The following is a 16,834-nucleotide window of genomic DNA, read 5'->3' as shown; positions in this document are numbered from 1 at the left end:
GGCTCATGGGGAAAGAGGCAGAGAGCCGAGCAAGAAAGGAAGTGGGGGCGGGGGTGGGGGGGAGTGGGAACGGGGCTCCGGCCTTGACCTTGATCTGGCAATAACTACAAGCTTCCATATTTGACGTGGGGGCAGGGATCGTGTTTTATCATCTCGTCCCCAACACTGCTCACGATACCAGATACTCAGTACGCACTGCATTGAACGACTAAACACTCCTAACATCCATTATTCCATTTGCATTTAAAAAACACCATGCCTAACTTTGTAGAGCTAGAAGCGACAGTAGGGATTAATGGCGTTTATTCAGACGTATTCTTTGAGAGCCTGTGTAATCACTGAGCCGAGACAAGGTGTACAAATGCCAGTGAGGCAAGGACTGTAGTATTGAGAAGCTCAAAGTCTAGTCAGGGAGACAACACAGATAAACAAATGATTAACATACAGGGAGCATGGTGAGGACTCTAATATAGGTTATCTGTAAAGTGTAAAGGGAATGACCGGACTTGGCTGGAAAATTTCCCAAAGCACGTGACATCTGAACAAGAGCTGTAACGATGAGAAGGCTTTCAGCTCAGTGGTGGTGGGTGAGGCATTCCTGGCCTGTATCCACAGGCGCAGTCTTAAAGAGCATCTTTGAGCAGGTTGGATCAGTTGAGAGTGCATCTGATCCGAGTCTTGTCATATTGGCCCACAGAGTCTGAGGGACTTGCCTAGTTCGCATGGCAATTGGTTAATGGCAGAGGAGGAGAGCCATGCTTTTTTCTCATCTTAATGCTCTTTCTCAAAAATAGGTTAGTATTCATGAACTGGGGTATTAATGCTAAGTGTCCATGGGTTGCTTTATTGTTCCCTGCTCTTGAGAAGGCTGTCCGTCATTCTCCTCTAAGGGCCTGGAACATCTCTCTTCTCATTTTGTCCTTTATTATATGCCAGGAGGGTAGTTCAGTTTTTTATGAGTTCCTGAAGTGAACCAGAGGGACTTAGAGTCTAATTAAGGACAGGCAGCTAGTGGCAGAGTCAAGTTGAGAACGTAGCTGGTGGGGCCAGGATTCCCTCCATATCCAGTGGTCACTAAATCCTGGTTCACGCTGAAGTTTTCATGATACTCTGTGAATTGAGAAAAATATGGACTATGTAGTGAGTTTTTCATAAGGCACAATTTATTCATTTTTAAAGGACCCCCCCACCCCCCTTTTTTCTGAGACTAGCTTACCTCTTCATTTGGAGAATCAGTAACTGTTGTTAAGTCATTAAGACCCTACTGGTGATTTTCTCTACATGGTTGCCTATGTGTGAAACATCTGGCTCACAAAAGCACATCTATGATCGGAGGACTCATAGTCGAAATAGTGCTGTCTCCTCTGCCTGTGGTATGTCCATGTGCTGTGTATGTGGTCCTGATTGGCAGTCACTTCGATGTCTTGTTGCCCTTCACTCTTAGCTGCTCTGAGTGAAAACTACTTATTTCTTTGAGGTGATCCCCTCTCCTGATCCTCCAAAAGGAATTTCGCATAGGGAGCCTTTACAACTTTCCAGTGCTTTTTGTGGAAAATTTCAAACAGAGCAGTTGAAAGAATTGTGCAGTGTATACTTATGTATTCACCACATTTTGCTACGTATCTTTTATTGTGTTATTCTATCTGTCCATCTCTTTGTTCATCCATTAACCTTCCCCTTTTTGGGGATACATTTCAGATTAGATTTTAGACATCAGTAGACTTTACCCCTAAACACTAAGCCTGCAAATGAACAGAGTTCCGTGTTTGATTGTGTGTTTAAGGTAATACCTATAGTGAAGTGTACAAATATTAAGTGTACCATTCCAATGTATTTCGATAAACATATACACCTGTGAATCCTTTTCCCTCATCAAGACATATAGAAAGTTATTGTCACCCTGGAAAGTTCCTTCATGCTGCTTTCCTAGTGATTTATTGCATCCCCTGCAATCTTGCCCCACGCAACCACTGTTTTGACTTTTTTTTTTTTTAACCATTGGCTTATGTACTTTTTTGTGTTAACACTTCTTTCGTACAGCAAAAATGTTTTAAGATTTAAAAAAAGAAAAAAAATGTTTTAAGAGTCATTCATGTTGTTACATGTATAGTTTGCTGTTTTTATTACTGAGTAGTATTCCACTAGATGAATACACATCACCATTTGTTTATCCCGTTGCTGGACATGTGAGCTATTTCCAGTGTTGGGATGTTATAAGTAAAGCTACCTTGAGAAGTCTCATACAAGTATTTTTGTGCACATATGCTTTCATTTCTCTTAGGAAATACCTAGCAGTAGAACTGCTGGGTGATGGGGTAAGTGAATATTTTGTGAGAAACTGCTAAGCCTTTTTTTCCAAAGTGTTTGTACCATTTTACACTTCCATCAGCAGTGTGTGAGAGTTCCAGTTGCTCTACATCCTGCCAACATTGGCGTTACCAGCTTTTTAATTTCAGCCATCGTTGGGGGTAGGAAATGATGTCTCTGTGGTTGTAATTTGCATTGTTCTGATGACGAAAGATAGCTGTCTTTTCATGTGCTTAGTGACCATTGATATGTGTTCTTTTGACATACCTGTTCAAATCTTTTGTCCTTTAAAAATTAGTTTTTAATTGTTGATTCATAGCTCATATTTTAAATCATACGTAAGCTAAGTACTGCAATAATCTCCAAATCTCTAATGGTATAAACACATTAGAGATTTCTTTCTCTCTTACCTGATGAGCTAAAGTGGTTTGAGGTTGAAGAGATGGGGTGAGTACTCTACTGCCATAGTTATTGAATGTTCCAGGCAGAACATTGTTCCCCCTTTGACAATACTTGGCTTTAAAGGTTGCCTTGGGCATCACAGTCCAGCCATGGAAGATTAAGGACACGGAACACGGTATGTGGCAAGTTTAGGGACCAGGCTGGAAGTGGTGTAGGTCACTTCTACTCACATTCCATTGGCTGTGGTGCCACACCTGTTACATGACCACAGCTAACAGTGAGGGCACCTGGGAAATGCAGTCTACTTCTGTCCGGGTAGCCAACACTACTATTTATCCGAACCATACATTCCATGTGAAAATCTGGCCATTTCTTATGATGGGGTGATGGGCAAGCAGATAAAATCTTTTTTTAGAGATTATGTCATTTTTACATTCTGTCATTAAAATATTCTTTCTGTTAGAAAATTATGATAGTAATGGATAATTGTGTGTGTGTGTGTGTGTGTGTGTGTGTGTATTTTTTTCTCTCTCCATACTTGGCAAATGCCTCTCTTTAAGTGGGCAGCTCTGTATCAACATCCTCCATTCTATTCCTTGTTTTTTTAGTTTTTTACTAGACTGTGAGAACTTGAAGTTTTGGAACTACTATAGGAAGGCACCCTGTTATCTCCTCCCTCAAGAACCAGTTGCAGAATGCCAAGCTGGGCGTATCCTCCTTTGGAACCAAAGTGTCAACCAGTGTGAAAACAGTTTATTGGGAATCTCTCCTTGTAGTCCGATTTTGTTGCTAAAAAGTGAATTAGAAGCTTTGTAAACCTTAATAAGTGATCACTGAATCAAATGTTATAGGTATGACTTGGATTTTCTTAAAAAATCTTTATTTCAGGGCGCCTGGGTGGCTCAGTTGGTTAAGCGTCCGACTTCGGCTCAGGTCATGGTCTTGCGGTTCGTGGGTTCGAACCTGTGTCAGGCTCTGTGCTGGAGCCTACTCTTGTGTCTTCCTCTCCTTCTGCCCCTCCCCCACTCATATTCTCCCTCTCTCTCTCTCTCTCTCTCTCTCTCTCTCTCTCTCTCTCAGAAATAAACATTAAAAAAATCTTTATATCTCCTTCTCTCAAAATTCATTGAAGGGAAGGAATTGGTTTTCCAGGTATTCCCAGTCACGTTGGATGAGCTTAAATGGGAACATTCTTGCTCATCAATTAGAATATTCTTCCTTTTGGATACTTAGGCTCCATTAGTAGCTTCTGATCCCTTTAAAATTGGAGAATTTGAACAGTTCAAGCTTTACCTTAAAAAAAATTTTTTTTTTTAATGTTTATTTATTTTTGACGGAGAGAGAGACAGAGCATGAGCAGGGGAGGGGCAGAAAGAGAGGGAGACACAGAATCCGAAGCAGGCTCCAGGCTCTGAGCGGTCAGCACAGAGCCTGACACAGGTCTCGAACTCACAGACTGCGAGATCATGACCTGGGTCGAAGTCAGATGCTCAACCGACTGAGCCACCCAGGCGCCCCCAAGCTTCACGTTTTTTAAACGGTTCCTTTATTACCTGGGAGAGAGATTGGGTTTTAGTCCATCCATTCCTATCACTGAGTCGTAAGACAGAGCCCATGAGGATGTATGTATCTTTCAGGGTAATTTGATAATACCTACATCGATATTACACTGCCAGCATTTGGGATGGAGAAGGGGTGATTTACAACTCCTTGTGCCCTTGTGCTTTTTTTTTTCTTTTGGGAATTACATAGGAGTGAGATGGCGGGGTCATTGTGTGGCAGTGAGAGAGACATGAGAAGTGGAATCAAAATTTCTAAGCTTTCATTTGTTTAGCCAGCATGTAGACCACTCTATATTTTTCTCCAGGTAAGAAAAGAGTGGCTCATGGCAAAATGTAAAACAAGCAGATCTTTAGTTTTGTTTATTTTATTCTTGGTTTTGTTCTTTATTTTCCTCCCGAGTATTGTGACTGCTATGGTTTCTAATAAAGAGTCAAGGAATCATTTACATTTGTGGATCAATCATCCTTCATTTTTTGAGCCTTTTGTTACCATTTCCTCTTATTCCCTACTGTTTCGAAAGATTAAAGGACTAGGCCAGTTCTTAGTGCTCCTGTACTTATTTTAGACAGTTACCGAGGCAGAGAAAAACCTTTTGCAATAGCTATTATTTTGTGTATTTTAAAGGTTTTATTATCAATAGGATTATTCTAAATGTTTGCTAATGATTGAAAATCAAGGGGCGCCTGGGTGGCGCAGTCGGTTAAGCGTCCGACTTCAACCAGGTCACGATCTCGCGGTCCGTGAGTTCGAGCCCCGCGTCAGGCTCTGGGCTGATGGCTCGGAGCCTGGAGCCTGTTTCCGATTCTGTGTCTCCCTCTCTCTCTGCCCCTCCCCCGTTCATGCTCTGTCTCTCTCTGTCCCAAAAATAAATAAAAACGTTGAAAAAAAAAATTAAAAAAAAAAAAAAATGAAAATCAATAGCAATATTTTGACCATTTCTTAATGGAGACGTTAACAACTCACCAAGAAGAGAGAAAAAAACCATTAGCAACTATCATGACCCTTTTGCTATTACACATACTAATATGAAACAGAAAACAGCCTTGCTTGGAAAACAGACATGTCTCATTGGGGCAGAGGAGGAGGTGTGTTCCGTGTGAGTGCTGGCGCAGAGATCCAGCCATGTGACCTTTAAGTCTGACATTTATCTCCCTTGTAAAAGGCAACTTTGTTTCATTTCTTTTTGAATTAAAACTACCCACTAGTTCTCTTTCCTGGGATCCTTGGAATCACTTTTTATTTTCTTTTGTCGTTTGCTCCTCCTCCCTTCCCCCACTCAGTTCAACTCATGGACAGGCAATTCTTGTTGTGCCTGATAGATCTTACTGTTCCTTGCTCAGGGCATTGTTAGTCTGAGGCCGTAAAGGTTGCAGATGTGGTAGCAATGCACTGCTGAAATGGCCTGTTCAGAAGCTTTCAGATACTTTGTTTAGTACCAACAGGATCCCTTTGTGTTCTTTGTTAAGAACACAGTTGGGATATTGTAATAACATTGTAGGGTGACAGAGCCACACTTAACCAAGGTGAGCATTGAGTAATGTATAGAATTATGGAATCAATATGTTGTAGATGTATGTTAATTATACTTAAAAAAAAAACAGCTTGATTTTTTTTCTTACCCTTTTTGGATTTCACTTTTTCCATGATACGTTATTTAAATTTTTTTTTTGAGTGGCAACAGCCTAGGTGGAGGATATAGGATAACTTAGACAATAGTAAAATAAAATGAAAATCGGTCTTGCTTCTTGAACTCAGAATGACCAACTGGCATTGACTTTATACCATGGTGGCTTGACCATGATGAAGTCAGCTTGCAAAACAAAGTGTATCCCAGTGATGAAGTCCCCACGCCTAGCCCAGAAAGCATAGCTTTCAGTCATGAAGGCTATCAGAAACATTTCCTAGTGCTATCAATTCACGTATTTTATGCTTGTGAATCACCCTGGTGTGATGTGGCATTAAGGGGGGCACCTTCTGATGTTTGGAATGTTTTAAGGTTAATAAAAAAAAAAAAAAAGCCTATCAGGCTGAGTCAGAAATTTAGGATTAAATAGCCTACATGGTAGTTAGGGTTTTCCACATTTTCTGGTGACGATAAGCCCTCTCTGGGCAGGAGCCAGCATTAACCATCTGGCTGGTTGCCTCGTGTGTGTTTTGTGTACAGGGCTGAGCTCTGCTCTTTGTCTTGACCAAACGGTTTAGGGTGGCAGAGACGGATTCAATCCGGAGTGTGGTCAGAATGAGCACCCATGTGTTAGGGTGACTGATGCAGCCCTCCCTTTCTCTTCCTTCAACTTCTTCCTTATTTCTTTTATCAGACACTTCTCTTTGATTCTTGATTTAAGAAAACTCTGAAACTTTATATTGCGGAAGATTTCAAACCAGAACTGAAGTAGAGAGGATTGTGTAATGAGTCTCCCAAGTGCCTGTATCTCCAAAAGATAAGGACTCTTTAAGAATACCATTGTCGCATCTAGAAAAGTGAGTAGTAATCTCTTACTGTCCTCAGCCAGTCAGTGTGTTCACTTACCTTGATTGTGCAGAAGAGAGTTTACCTATATACCAGAGAAGACGGTCTCTAGAAAGGCCTACCTGCAAGGGTGGCCCTGGGCTGCAGTCTGGAAGTTGGATTTCAGAACGGCTCCCCCCACCTGAACTGATAAGAGTGGCTGACCATGCCAAAGGGTGCAAACAATGTGGTTTATGTACCGAACACCTGCTTTCCTTCTGGGAGCCAGGGGGCACCTCCATGATCAGCTCCTTATGTAAATCCCTGGGCACTGAGTCTCTCATGAGCTTTCCCACTAGACAGCATTTCACATGTGTTGCTACAACTCGCTGGGGGATTAAGCGTGTCCCATGTGACTCCCCTGGGAGAGGACTCTGGAAGCTTGCGCTAGTTTCCTCCGGACTTCACTCCATTGTGCCTTTTCTCCTTGCTAGGGTTTTGCTTTGTATTAAAATGCTATAAAAATTATAGCCCGAGTATGACTAGCTGTGACCCCTCCTAGGGAGTCACCTAGAGGTGGGTGGTCTTTGGGGACCCTTGACATGTCTGTCTGTCTCTTTTAGAATGCTTTGTTCAGAATAAGGTTAACATGTTGCATTAATTGGTATGTCTTTTAAGCTCCTCTTTATCTTCTGGTGGTTGTAAACACAGTTTATGGTGGTTTAATGAAGCAGTGAAGGGTCAAGCTTTACAGTCAGATAGGAGTCAGATTATGGTCTGACTGCTTGTGGGCAGGTTACTTCACCTCCCTCCCCCATGGTTTCCCCATTTTAAAAATGGGATAATAATTCTCCCCACCTTGAAGGCTTGTTGAGGATTCATTTATGTAATATATATGTGTAAATTAATGTATGTTGATTACCCAGCACATAGAATGTCTACAGGACATGTGAGCTGTGTTGTTTAAAGAAATGTTATAGTGGTGTGGTTAAAAGTTTGGGTTCTTGAGCCAGTTTGCTTGGGTTTAAATTCTGATTCTGACCTTTTCTAGGTGGGTGACTTGGAGGGAGTTGCATAACTTCTCTGTGCCTCAGTTTCCTTTATTGTATGATGGGAATTATAATAGTCCTTAATTAAGAGAGCTTGTGATAACCCAGGTCGAGTTTAGAACAATGCCTGCTTAGTAAGCTGTTATTACTGTTGTTCTGCGGTTTGAGAATGTCTAATGAGAATGAGAATGTCTAATGTCACATGTACATTCCATACCCAAGCCGAAACAAGGAGTCAGTGGGATGAGTAAGTTCCAAGTGTGAATTGGAGACTGTGGCTTGGGAATTTTGGCCAAGAGAGCTTGCTGAGATTTTAACCCCTGTGTTGAATTTACTCCTTGCATGTAGGCAATGAAGATTACCAGGCCTCCCCCTGGGAGAGCAGGATGTGTGCTGAAGGATGTGTGCTGCCTGTGGCCATTGGTTTCTAAAGGGGAAAGGAGTGGGGTCCCTGTGCAGGCCTGGATTCTTTTCCCAAACTGCCCACTCAGGGAAGTCTCTCCCCTTCCATGGAATGGACCAGGAGGCTTGGAGCACTCTGCTATCTCTCCCACTTCCCCAGAGAAGTTTGAGGGCCAAGACAGTCTTCGGTCTTCTGCACATGGGTCTGCACATTGTAGGTACTTGATGAACCTTTGTTGAATAAATGTAGTGTTTTAAGCAATAATTTTCTAGAAAATATCAGGCATATTCTGTGTTGGACTCTGAGAATGAGAAGCTGTGTCATTATGACTCCTTTGGGGCTGAAAGTTAGGGAGTGACTGTATTACCAGTCTTTATCTATTAAAAAACAGGAGAATGATATTTAGTGAGTTCTTGGGCCTTCTGTGAGCCGAGGGCACTAATAAGCGGAAACTACATCAATAAAATATTTTATCAGAGAAAGCCAACCTTACTCCTCCCAGGAAAATTTCTTCATTCATAGCTTAACTCCAGCCAAAAGATACAAAGAGCAAAGCCAAAATGGAATTTTACTTTGAGTCCCTACTTTTAATCATGGTGTCAGTTTTTAGCCAAGCCAAAGTACTTCTTTACCAGTTTCTGCAGCGGTTTTCATAACATTTGTCTGAAGGTGTTTGATCAGAATTTGAAGTTATGAATTCAAATATTTCTTGTTTATTTCAGGGAGGGGAGACGCAGGGAGAGAGGTAAACTATTGTTGCTTCCTCCTCCTACTTAGGGATAATCTTTCTTGGCCATTTTGGATTGGCCCATAGTTTAATTTAGTCACACGTTGAATCCAACAAGCATTTTTTTGTGTACTTGTTGATAACAGCATCGTGTCAGGTATCAGGGATATAGATGTAAGACAAGTATACTCTCTAGAGAGGAAAAACAGTGAAGCAGACCGGCAGTTATAAGGATTTTGTTCAGCGGGGTACAAGAAGATGCCCTTGGCCCAGCTCAAGGGATGGTGTAGGGGTGAGAGCAGGAAGAGTGGTTCAGGAGAAGCGTGTATGAATATCAGGAATAATTGGCAGCCAGAAGGATGTAAACACCTGAACAGGTACAAAAGCTGCTGTTCCTGAGAGAGAGAGCTCTTAGAATTATCCAGCAATTAAAAGCTTTTCTGTCATTAAAATTTCTAGTTCTGAAGTGATCTGAGTTTAAAAACAACAACAACAACAACAACATAATGATAATAATAATCAGCACGTTGGAAGGAATCTCTTTGCCCACCCTGCTTCTTATATGTAACAAGTAAACCTGGGCTCCAACATTGAAATCTGTGTAAAATCAGTCAAAGTCTCTGATCATACATACAGCATCACTCATTACATGGGAATAATAACATGTCTCTCACTGGATTATTGGAGGCTTAAGTGAGGTGACTTATGCAAAGGTAGCTGGGATAAAGCCTTGCATATGGCAGGTGCTCCAGAAATGGTGGTTATAAAGGGAAATTAGGAGTTCTGTACAGTTCTGTCAACTGCATTGATTCTCTGCCTTTCTTGATTAACTTTGGACTGGAAATGGCTACCCTCCATCCCATTAGCAGAGCAAGCTTAGAGCTTAGAGCTCTAAGCTTGTGATGTTGTTTCTGTTTAGTGTGTGTGAAGAAAGCTGTTAAAAATTAGGGCCTTTGATCTATTAGAGCAAGGAAGAGAGGCTGAGTGCTACATTTGTAACTTTGAAACCCAGGTTTCATTTCTTAGCTTGATCGGTGTTGTGGTGGACATTCTTGCACAGGGTGGGAGGGAGGCCAAAACGCGGGAAAATTCTGCCATTCCTGCTTCCAAGTTTCCATGAGTCTGGGCCATCAGGGGAGACCGTCTCATTCTTCAGTTCTTCACTCAGCCATTCATTCATCCACCTTACTATGCATGTACCTCCTCTGGGCATAGTTTTATTCTTGAGCCTATCACTCTGACCTGGTCCACAGGAGGGGACATGTGATGTGGTTTTATCGCTTCCATGAGTGATGGAGGGATGTACGTGACACTGACCTGTTTACCTTTCCTTTTCCTGAGCTTCTTTGTATCTCCTGTCATGCTTTCCTCCTTTATGCGATGTCCCCTCTATTTATTTATAGTTTTAGATTTCCTTTAGTGCCCTGTTTATATGTTGAAAAGAGCACAGGAAGGTGTGGACAAATTATTTGCTCAGATTCTTATTATTTTAATTGTAGTTCACCCCAAAGCTTTAAGTCAGTGGTTCTTAATCCTGGCTTCACTTAGGAATCACCTGGGGAGCTCAAAGCAATCCTGATGCCCAGGCCTCATCCGAACTAATTATATCAGAAATTTCTAGGTGGATGACCCAGCTGTCAGTATGCATTAAAAAGCTCCCCAGGTGGAGCGCCTGGGTGACTTAGTCGGTTGAGTGTCTGACTCTTGGTTTTAGCTCAGGTCATGATCCCATGATCCCAGGGTTGTGGGATCGAGCTCTGCATCGGGCTCTGTGCTAAGCATGGAGCCTGCTTAAGGCTTAAGATTCTCTCCCTCTGCCCCTCTTCTCTGCTCGCACTCACTCTCTCTAAGACAAAAACAAAAACAACAACTTTGCAGGTGATTCCAGTGACAGCCATAGTTGAAAATCAAGGTTTTAGGTTTCAACTGAAGGTGAACTTGTGCAATTTCTTCCTTTCTTTTTCTGATTCATTTTCTACTTTATTTTTTTTTTAAGTTTACTTACTTATTTTGAGAGAGAGAGAGAGAGCATGTGTGAATGGGGGGGAGGGACAGAGAGAGAGAGGGAGAGAGAGAATCCCAAGCAGGCTCCATGCTGTCAGCGCAGAGTGGGGCTCGGTACCATGAATGATGAGATCATGACCTGAACACAGATCAAGAGTCAGATGCTTAACCGACTGAGCCACCCAGGTGCCCCTCAGTTTCTACTTTAAATTAATAATAATAATAAAAAGTATATAGTATCCCATGTGTATCTTCAAAAGAGAGTGTGGCATGATTGGGTGGTATCTGCTGATTAGACCCTTAAACTTTCTTATGTTTGGGAGAGTTTGCAGCTGGATGAGGAAGGGATAGGGTAAGAGAATCTGAATGGATGGCTGCACGTGTGCCATGGTTGTTAGAAAAAGATACCTAAAATGCTTTGCTTTTGTTATCAGAGCACGTTCACACAGCCAGTAAAACGTTAGCATGTGTGTGCCTTGTGTGGGGCCCTCATTTGGCATGAACTTAGCATTTTTAATCCATGCATTAACTCTAGGAGGTAGTTGTTTCTTGTCCATTTTACAGGTGAAAAGTTGAGACTCAGAAATAGTAAGTAATATGCTAGTACATACACAGAGCTGGAAGTTGGACCTAGTGCTCACAGTTCCTCCACGGTTCCATGTTGGCCTCTTCCTATTTCCATGTGAATAGAACTCCGGTGGGCAGGGGGGGTATCCTAGTGTGTGTATGAGTCTTGTTTATTAATTCTGCAGATTCCAAGATCTCACTTATTCAGTGCATTTTCCCAAAGAGCTCATGGTATTTTTATAGTTTTTTAAGTGACCCCTCTCCTCCTCATATCCCCTTGTAGAGAAGAGACGGGTATTACGTTTATTTTACTACTCAGAGCGGGTGTGTCTCGAGAGCAAAAGTTATCCACTCCATCTCAGGTTTGTGAAAATTCTGTGCATAGTGCTTTTCTGGGCACAGGAAGCTGATATCGTGGACTTCCATCACTGGACCTTTTTGAGTTGTTCCCCTAGAATGGAGGTGGCTTAGCTCTGCTTCACCCACACATCTCCCCTGGTTTCCCAGAGGCCAGGGGAAGACGCTGGAGAGACATTTGTCTCTGGTCAAGAGCAGAGTGTGTGACCATAAAGCAAGATGATGCTAAGAGCTGTGTAGGATCACTAATTAAAACATACTGCTGGTCCCGTCCCAGAGAAGGGACAGCTGAGGGGCTTCCAATGTAACTGATATTGAAGAATTGGGTGGATTAAAATGAATTCTTTAAAAAAAATGTTTTTTTTAATGTTTCTTTTTGAGAGAGACAGAGACAGAATGTGAGTGGCTTAGGGGCAGAGACAGAATCTGAAGCAGGTTCCAGGCTCCGAGCTGTCAGCACAGAGCCTGACGCAGGGCTCGAACTCATGAGCCGTGAGATTATGACCTGAGCTGAAGTTGGACGCCCAACCGACTGAACGACCCAGGCGCCCCTAAAATGAATTCTTTATTACAGTGAAATAACCTGTCCCATTTCAGGGACCTTTGACATCTTTAGCAAGTTAATACTATAATCCATCTTGACCATCAACAGTTTATTTTCAGTGACAATAAAAGCCATTGAAATTTGGGGTTTTTTGTTTGTTTGTTTGTTTTGGAATTGAAAAGAGATATTGGAGATAGCTGGTGTATGCTGCTTGAGAGAAATGAGTGCACCATACAGGATGACCCAGTTTCACATCTGTAGCAGTCTTAAAGCATCCGCAAGCATTAGCCAGCATGGCTTCTCCGGAGACCATCTTCTTACTATCACTTGGACATTCAGTGTTGAGCACATATGATCTCTTTACGGGGGGTCCCCGTCTGGGGGTTTCCAGCCCACTGGTGGCTGTATCTAGAGCAGGGGCCGAGCGAGGTGGCAGGCTAGTGAGCCTTCTTTCCACTCTTCAGAGTGGATTTCTTAGCAGATTGGGGTTGAGATTTTTCAAGGGTTTCCAGGACTGGCCTATATATTTCAGGCAATGGCATATCTTGCAGTATTTCAGCAGTTCAGACAGGAAATTTAAAAAGAGCTGGAGCAGAAGGTATAAAAATTGGAAAGCGGTGTGCCCTCTGGCAGTGTAAATAATGGTTTGATTGTACTGAGTCTCTGCACACTTTTGTGTTCTTTTGTGTTTGTTCACTTTAGAAACCTGACGTCCTGACCACCGGGGCCGGTAATCCAATCGGAGACAAACTTAATGTTATTACAGCAGGGCCCCGGGGACCTCTTCTTGTTCAGGATGTGGTTTTCACTGATGAAATGGCTCACTTTGACCGGGAAAGAATTCCTGAGAGAGTCGTGCATGCAAAAGGCGCAGGTGAGAGCTATGTTTATTTGTTGTGAAAGGATTGTTTCATAACACCTGGGTTAAAAATTTACCTTTCACAGGGTTTGGGCTTCTTTAATAGAAGCAGCAAATCTCCATTCTTGGGAGAAAGGGAAAAAAATGTCCATCAGGAGAGGAGCTCATCATAAAATGATGGTTATTTCCCTGGATTGAACATTATATGTAAAATGCTTCATTTTACTAAAAACGAAAGTAATCTTCCTTTTCTTCCATTATGCACTTTAGTGAAGAAATAAAAATATGAAAATAGAGACATGGGCATTCTGGAATTGTAGCTAGATTTAGATGGAGCCCTAATTGGCTACATACTGGGAAGAATGGTGCAAAATTGAGGATAGTTGTGTTAGGGTGGTAGATTTCTGGTGATTTTTCCTTTTTGTCCAAAAGTTGTGAAAACTTTTATCTTGCTTTTATTACAGAAACAAAAGATAGGGTGCTGTTTAGAATAAACCCAAAAACTCAATTGGACAAGCAAGCTTGATGGGAAGGAAGAAAAAATTTTTCTCCTAGCTGCTTGCTTGGACTCCCAGTTAGAACTTTCTAGTTTTTTTATTTTTTTCTTCCATCCATCTCCAGCTTTTTCTGTGTGGCTTTTCCATCACGACTTTGGTATGCTGTTCAGTTTGTTGTTTGGCCTGTGGTGTCTTATTTGTGTTTATCCTATTCTTTCTTTCCCTGTGTTTTCTCCTCTTCTCCCTGTTCTCTTTATCTCTTAGGCCCTACCTGTACTTCAAGGCCTCCTCAGGCCCTGTGTCCTTGGGTCAGCCTTGACTTGCTACTTCCACCCCCACTTGTCTCTTTTTCTTCTTGGCTCCAGCTGTGTAGCCCTTGGGTTACCACTGAGTGGTAATAGGACTTTGCATTTTGTCCCCATTCATTTTGTGTTTGGCCATCTATCTCCCCTTCTCCCATCATCTCAGAAGCTCCCAGAAGGCCAGTGCCGAACCATCGGCTTCCCTTGTCACCTAGCTGCCTATTGGGGGCCCAGTGGTCTGTGATGGTCTCACGATGAGGGTTTCTGTGTCTTTCTCATTAGGAGCTTTTGGCTACTTCGAGGTCACTCATGACATTACCAAATACTGCAAAGCAAAGGTGTTTGAGCATATTGGAAAGAGGACTCCCATTGCGGTTCGATTCTCCACTGTCGGTAAGTCCATCTGTTTGCGTGACTGGCACTGCGTAACTCAACCCTGTACCTTATTTTGGGCATTTATAACTTCATTTCAAGGAAAGCGTATTAGAAGGTAGAAAAAAAAAAACACTTCTCCAAATTATACCAGGTTTTTACAGCAGAAAAATTGTTTCGAGCTATGCAGGAAGTTACTTTTAATTCTGTTTGTCGAGGTCTTACAAAATCACACTTATGCAGAGGCCACCACTGCAATTCTGTGACATTTGGAAAGAACCTTCCCACAAGTGGTTGCCTCAGATGGAAATGTGGAGTGGGAAGCTTATTCAGTAACCACAACAGCTACCCTTTATTGGGAATTAACTCCGTGCCATTCATCGTTGGGCACTTTACAGACATTGTCTGTAATCTCATCTGTAGGATCTGCTTTGCAGGGTGGGGCTATTTCTATTTCCAGTGGTTAAGTGATTTTTTTCAGTAGCACGAGTAAGAATTAGATCTATCAACAACATCTTAATACACCACATGCATGAATAATTCCGTTTCTGTTTCAGTCTGTGTTTGTGCATTTTAAAAATACTGTGGATGGGGCGCCTGGGTGGCGCAGTTGGTTAAGCGTCCGACTTCAGCCAGGTCACGATCTCGCGGTCCATGAGTTCGAACCCTGCATCAGGCTCTGGGCTGATGGCTCGGAGCCTGGAGCCTGTTTCCGATTCTGTGTCTCCCTCTCTCTCTGCCCCTCCCCCGTTCATGCTCTGTCTCTCTCTGTCCCAAAAATAAATAAAAAAACGTTGAAAAAAAAATTTTAAAAATAAAAAAAAATAAAAAAATAAAATACTGTGGATGCAAAAAATAAATGACGCTAAGAATAAGAATCTATATTTTAACTCAGTTTCTTAATATTAACCTCATAATTTTGACAACTCACTTATTCTCTTTGTTTACTACCTTAATCTTTACAATTATTTTCTTCCTTCATTTTAATTTAAAATTTAATTACCTGTTTGAACTATGTTATTTAAGTGGGTAATCTTTTCAGCTTTTACAGTTATGTAAAACTCTCCTTTTTTTTTTTTTTAAATGTTTTTTATTTATTTTTGAGACAGAGAGAGACAGAGCATGAGCAGGGGAGGGTCAGAGAGAGAGGGAGACACAGAATCGGAAGCAGGCTCCGGGCTCGGAGCTGTCTGCACAGAGCCCGACACCAGGCTCGAGCTCACAAACCAGGAGATCATGACCTGAGCCGAAGTGGGACGCTCAACCGACTGAGCCACCCAGGCGCCCCAAAAACTCTCTCTTCTTAATCTCAATTATTTTGTTTCATTTGGGGACTGAATTGGCTGGCAGGTGGTAGAAATAATGGCTCAGGCACTTAAGTGCCTGATTTCCTTCTAGGAAGTGGGTTGGAAAGCATAGATCCTAATGTTTTTTTATGACCTTAGGCTTATGCCTCATTTTTCCCATTTGAACCTTCTAGCTGGAGAGTCGGGCTCAGCTGACACAGTTCGGGACCCTCGTGGGTTTGCAGTGAAATTTTACACAGAGGATGGTAATTGGGATCTTGTTGGAAATAACACTCCCATTTTTTTCATCAGGGATGCCATACTGGTAGGTGATAAAGTATCTTGCACTCTACAAATGTTTGTTGATTTAAATTGGTTTCAGATAATCTGTTTCGACTGTCCTTTGAGGAGAGGCCTTGGGAAAAGCAGAAAGAAGAGAATTTGGGTTGGTTGGATTGCCTTTTAAAGCACATTTTTCTGTATTTAGTATCTTTTTATGAGATCAAGTAACAATTACTGTTGGTCCTCAGTTTGGCATTTCAAGATTCACTGACTTAATGGGAATAGTCCAGTTTTCCATGTAATGGGACTATTCCCATTAAGGCCATGAATGAAAAGAGGCACTTTGTCCTGGGAACATGTAGAGGGTAAATTTTGTTTTAGGGTTTGGCAGTGTGAAATTCTGGGATTATACTATTCAGAATTATCATCCAACAATTATAACAATTATATTGCTTACCTAACAATAGGCAATGTATAATGTAAGTCCCCATCACTCCGATAAACTTGATTTTTGGATTTTTGTCTCCTTTTCTGTTTAGTTTCCGTCCTTTATCCACAGTCAAAAGAGAAACCCTCAGACGCACCTGAAGGATCCGGACATGGTCTGGGACTTCTGGAGCCTGCGCCCTGAGTCTCTGCATCAGGTGGGGGCTCTCCTTTTTCACTGTATCAGAACATGTCACTGTTAATTATGCGCCGTGGTGCCATTTCTCCAGTGCTGGTTATCTCACTGCACTTGGTTTCTGACTTTCTTTTTGGGAGGCTTCTTCAGGTTGCTTGATCCTGAAGAGTTTTATAATCTGCATTTGTTCATCTTCCCTCATTCATAGGCCTTAAATGATCTAGAAACATTATCAATTGATA

General features: G+C 42.0%; 1 protein-coding gene across 1 annotated transcript in view; it reads left to right on the top strand.

Moving 5' to 3' along the window:
* Window positions 1–16,834, top strand: part of CAT (catalase) — a 36,613-nt gene that overhangs the window by 493 nt on the left and 19,286 nt on the right. The window contains exons 2-5 of the mRNA XM_025928667.2: window positions 13,075–13,246; window positions 14,313–14,423; window positions 15,883–16,013; window positions 16,510–16,614. Coding sequence (XP_025784452.1) covers window positions 13,075–13,246; window positions 14,313–14,423; window positions 15,883–16,013; window positions 16,510–16,614 — 519 coding nt within the window. The remainder of the gene's footprint in view (window positions 1–13,074; window positions 13,247–14,312; window positions 14,424–15,882; window positions 16,014–16,509; window positions 16,615–16,834) is intronic.

This window comes from Puma concolor, chromosome D1, assembly GCF_028749965.1.
Source record: "Puma concolor isolate L17-30 chromosome D1, mPumCon1.1.hap2, whole genome shotgun sequence".
NCBI lineage: Eukaryota > Metazoa > Chordata > Mammalia > Carnivora > Felidae > Puma > Puma concolor.
The sequence above is the reverse complement of the archived record's forward strand: the minus strand, read 5'-3'. Positions and strand labels throughout refer to the sequence as shown.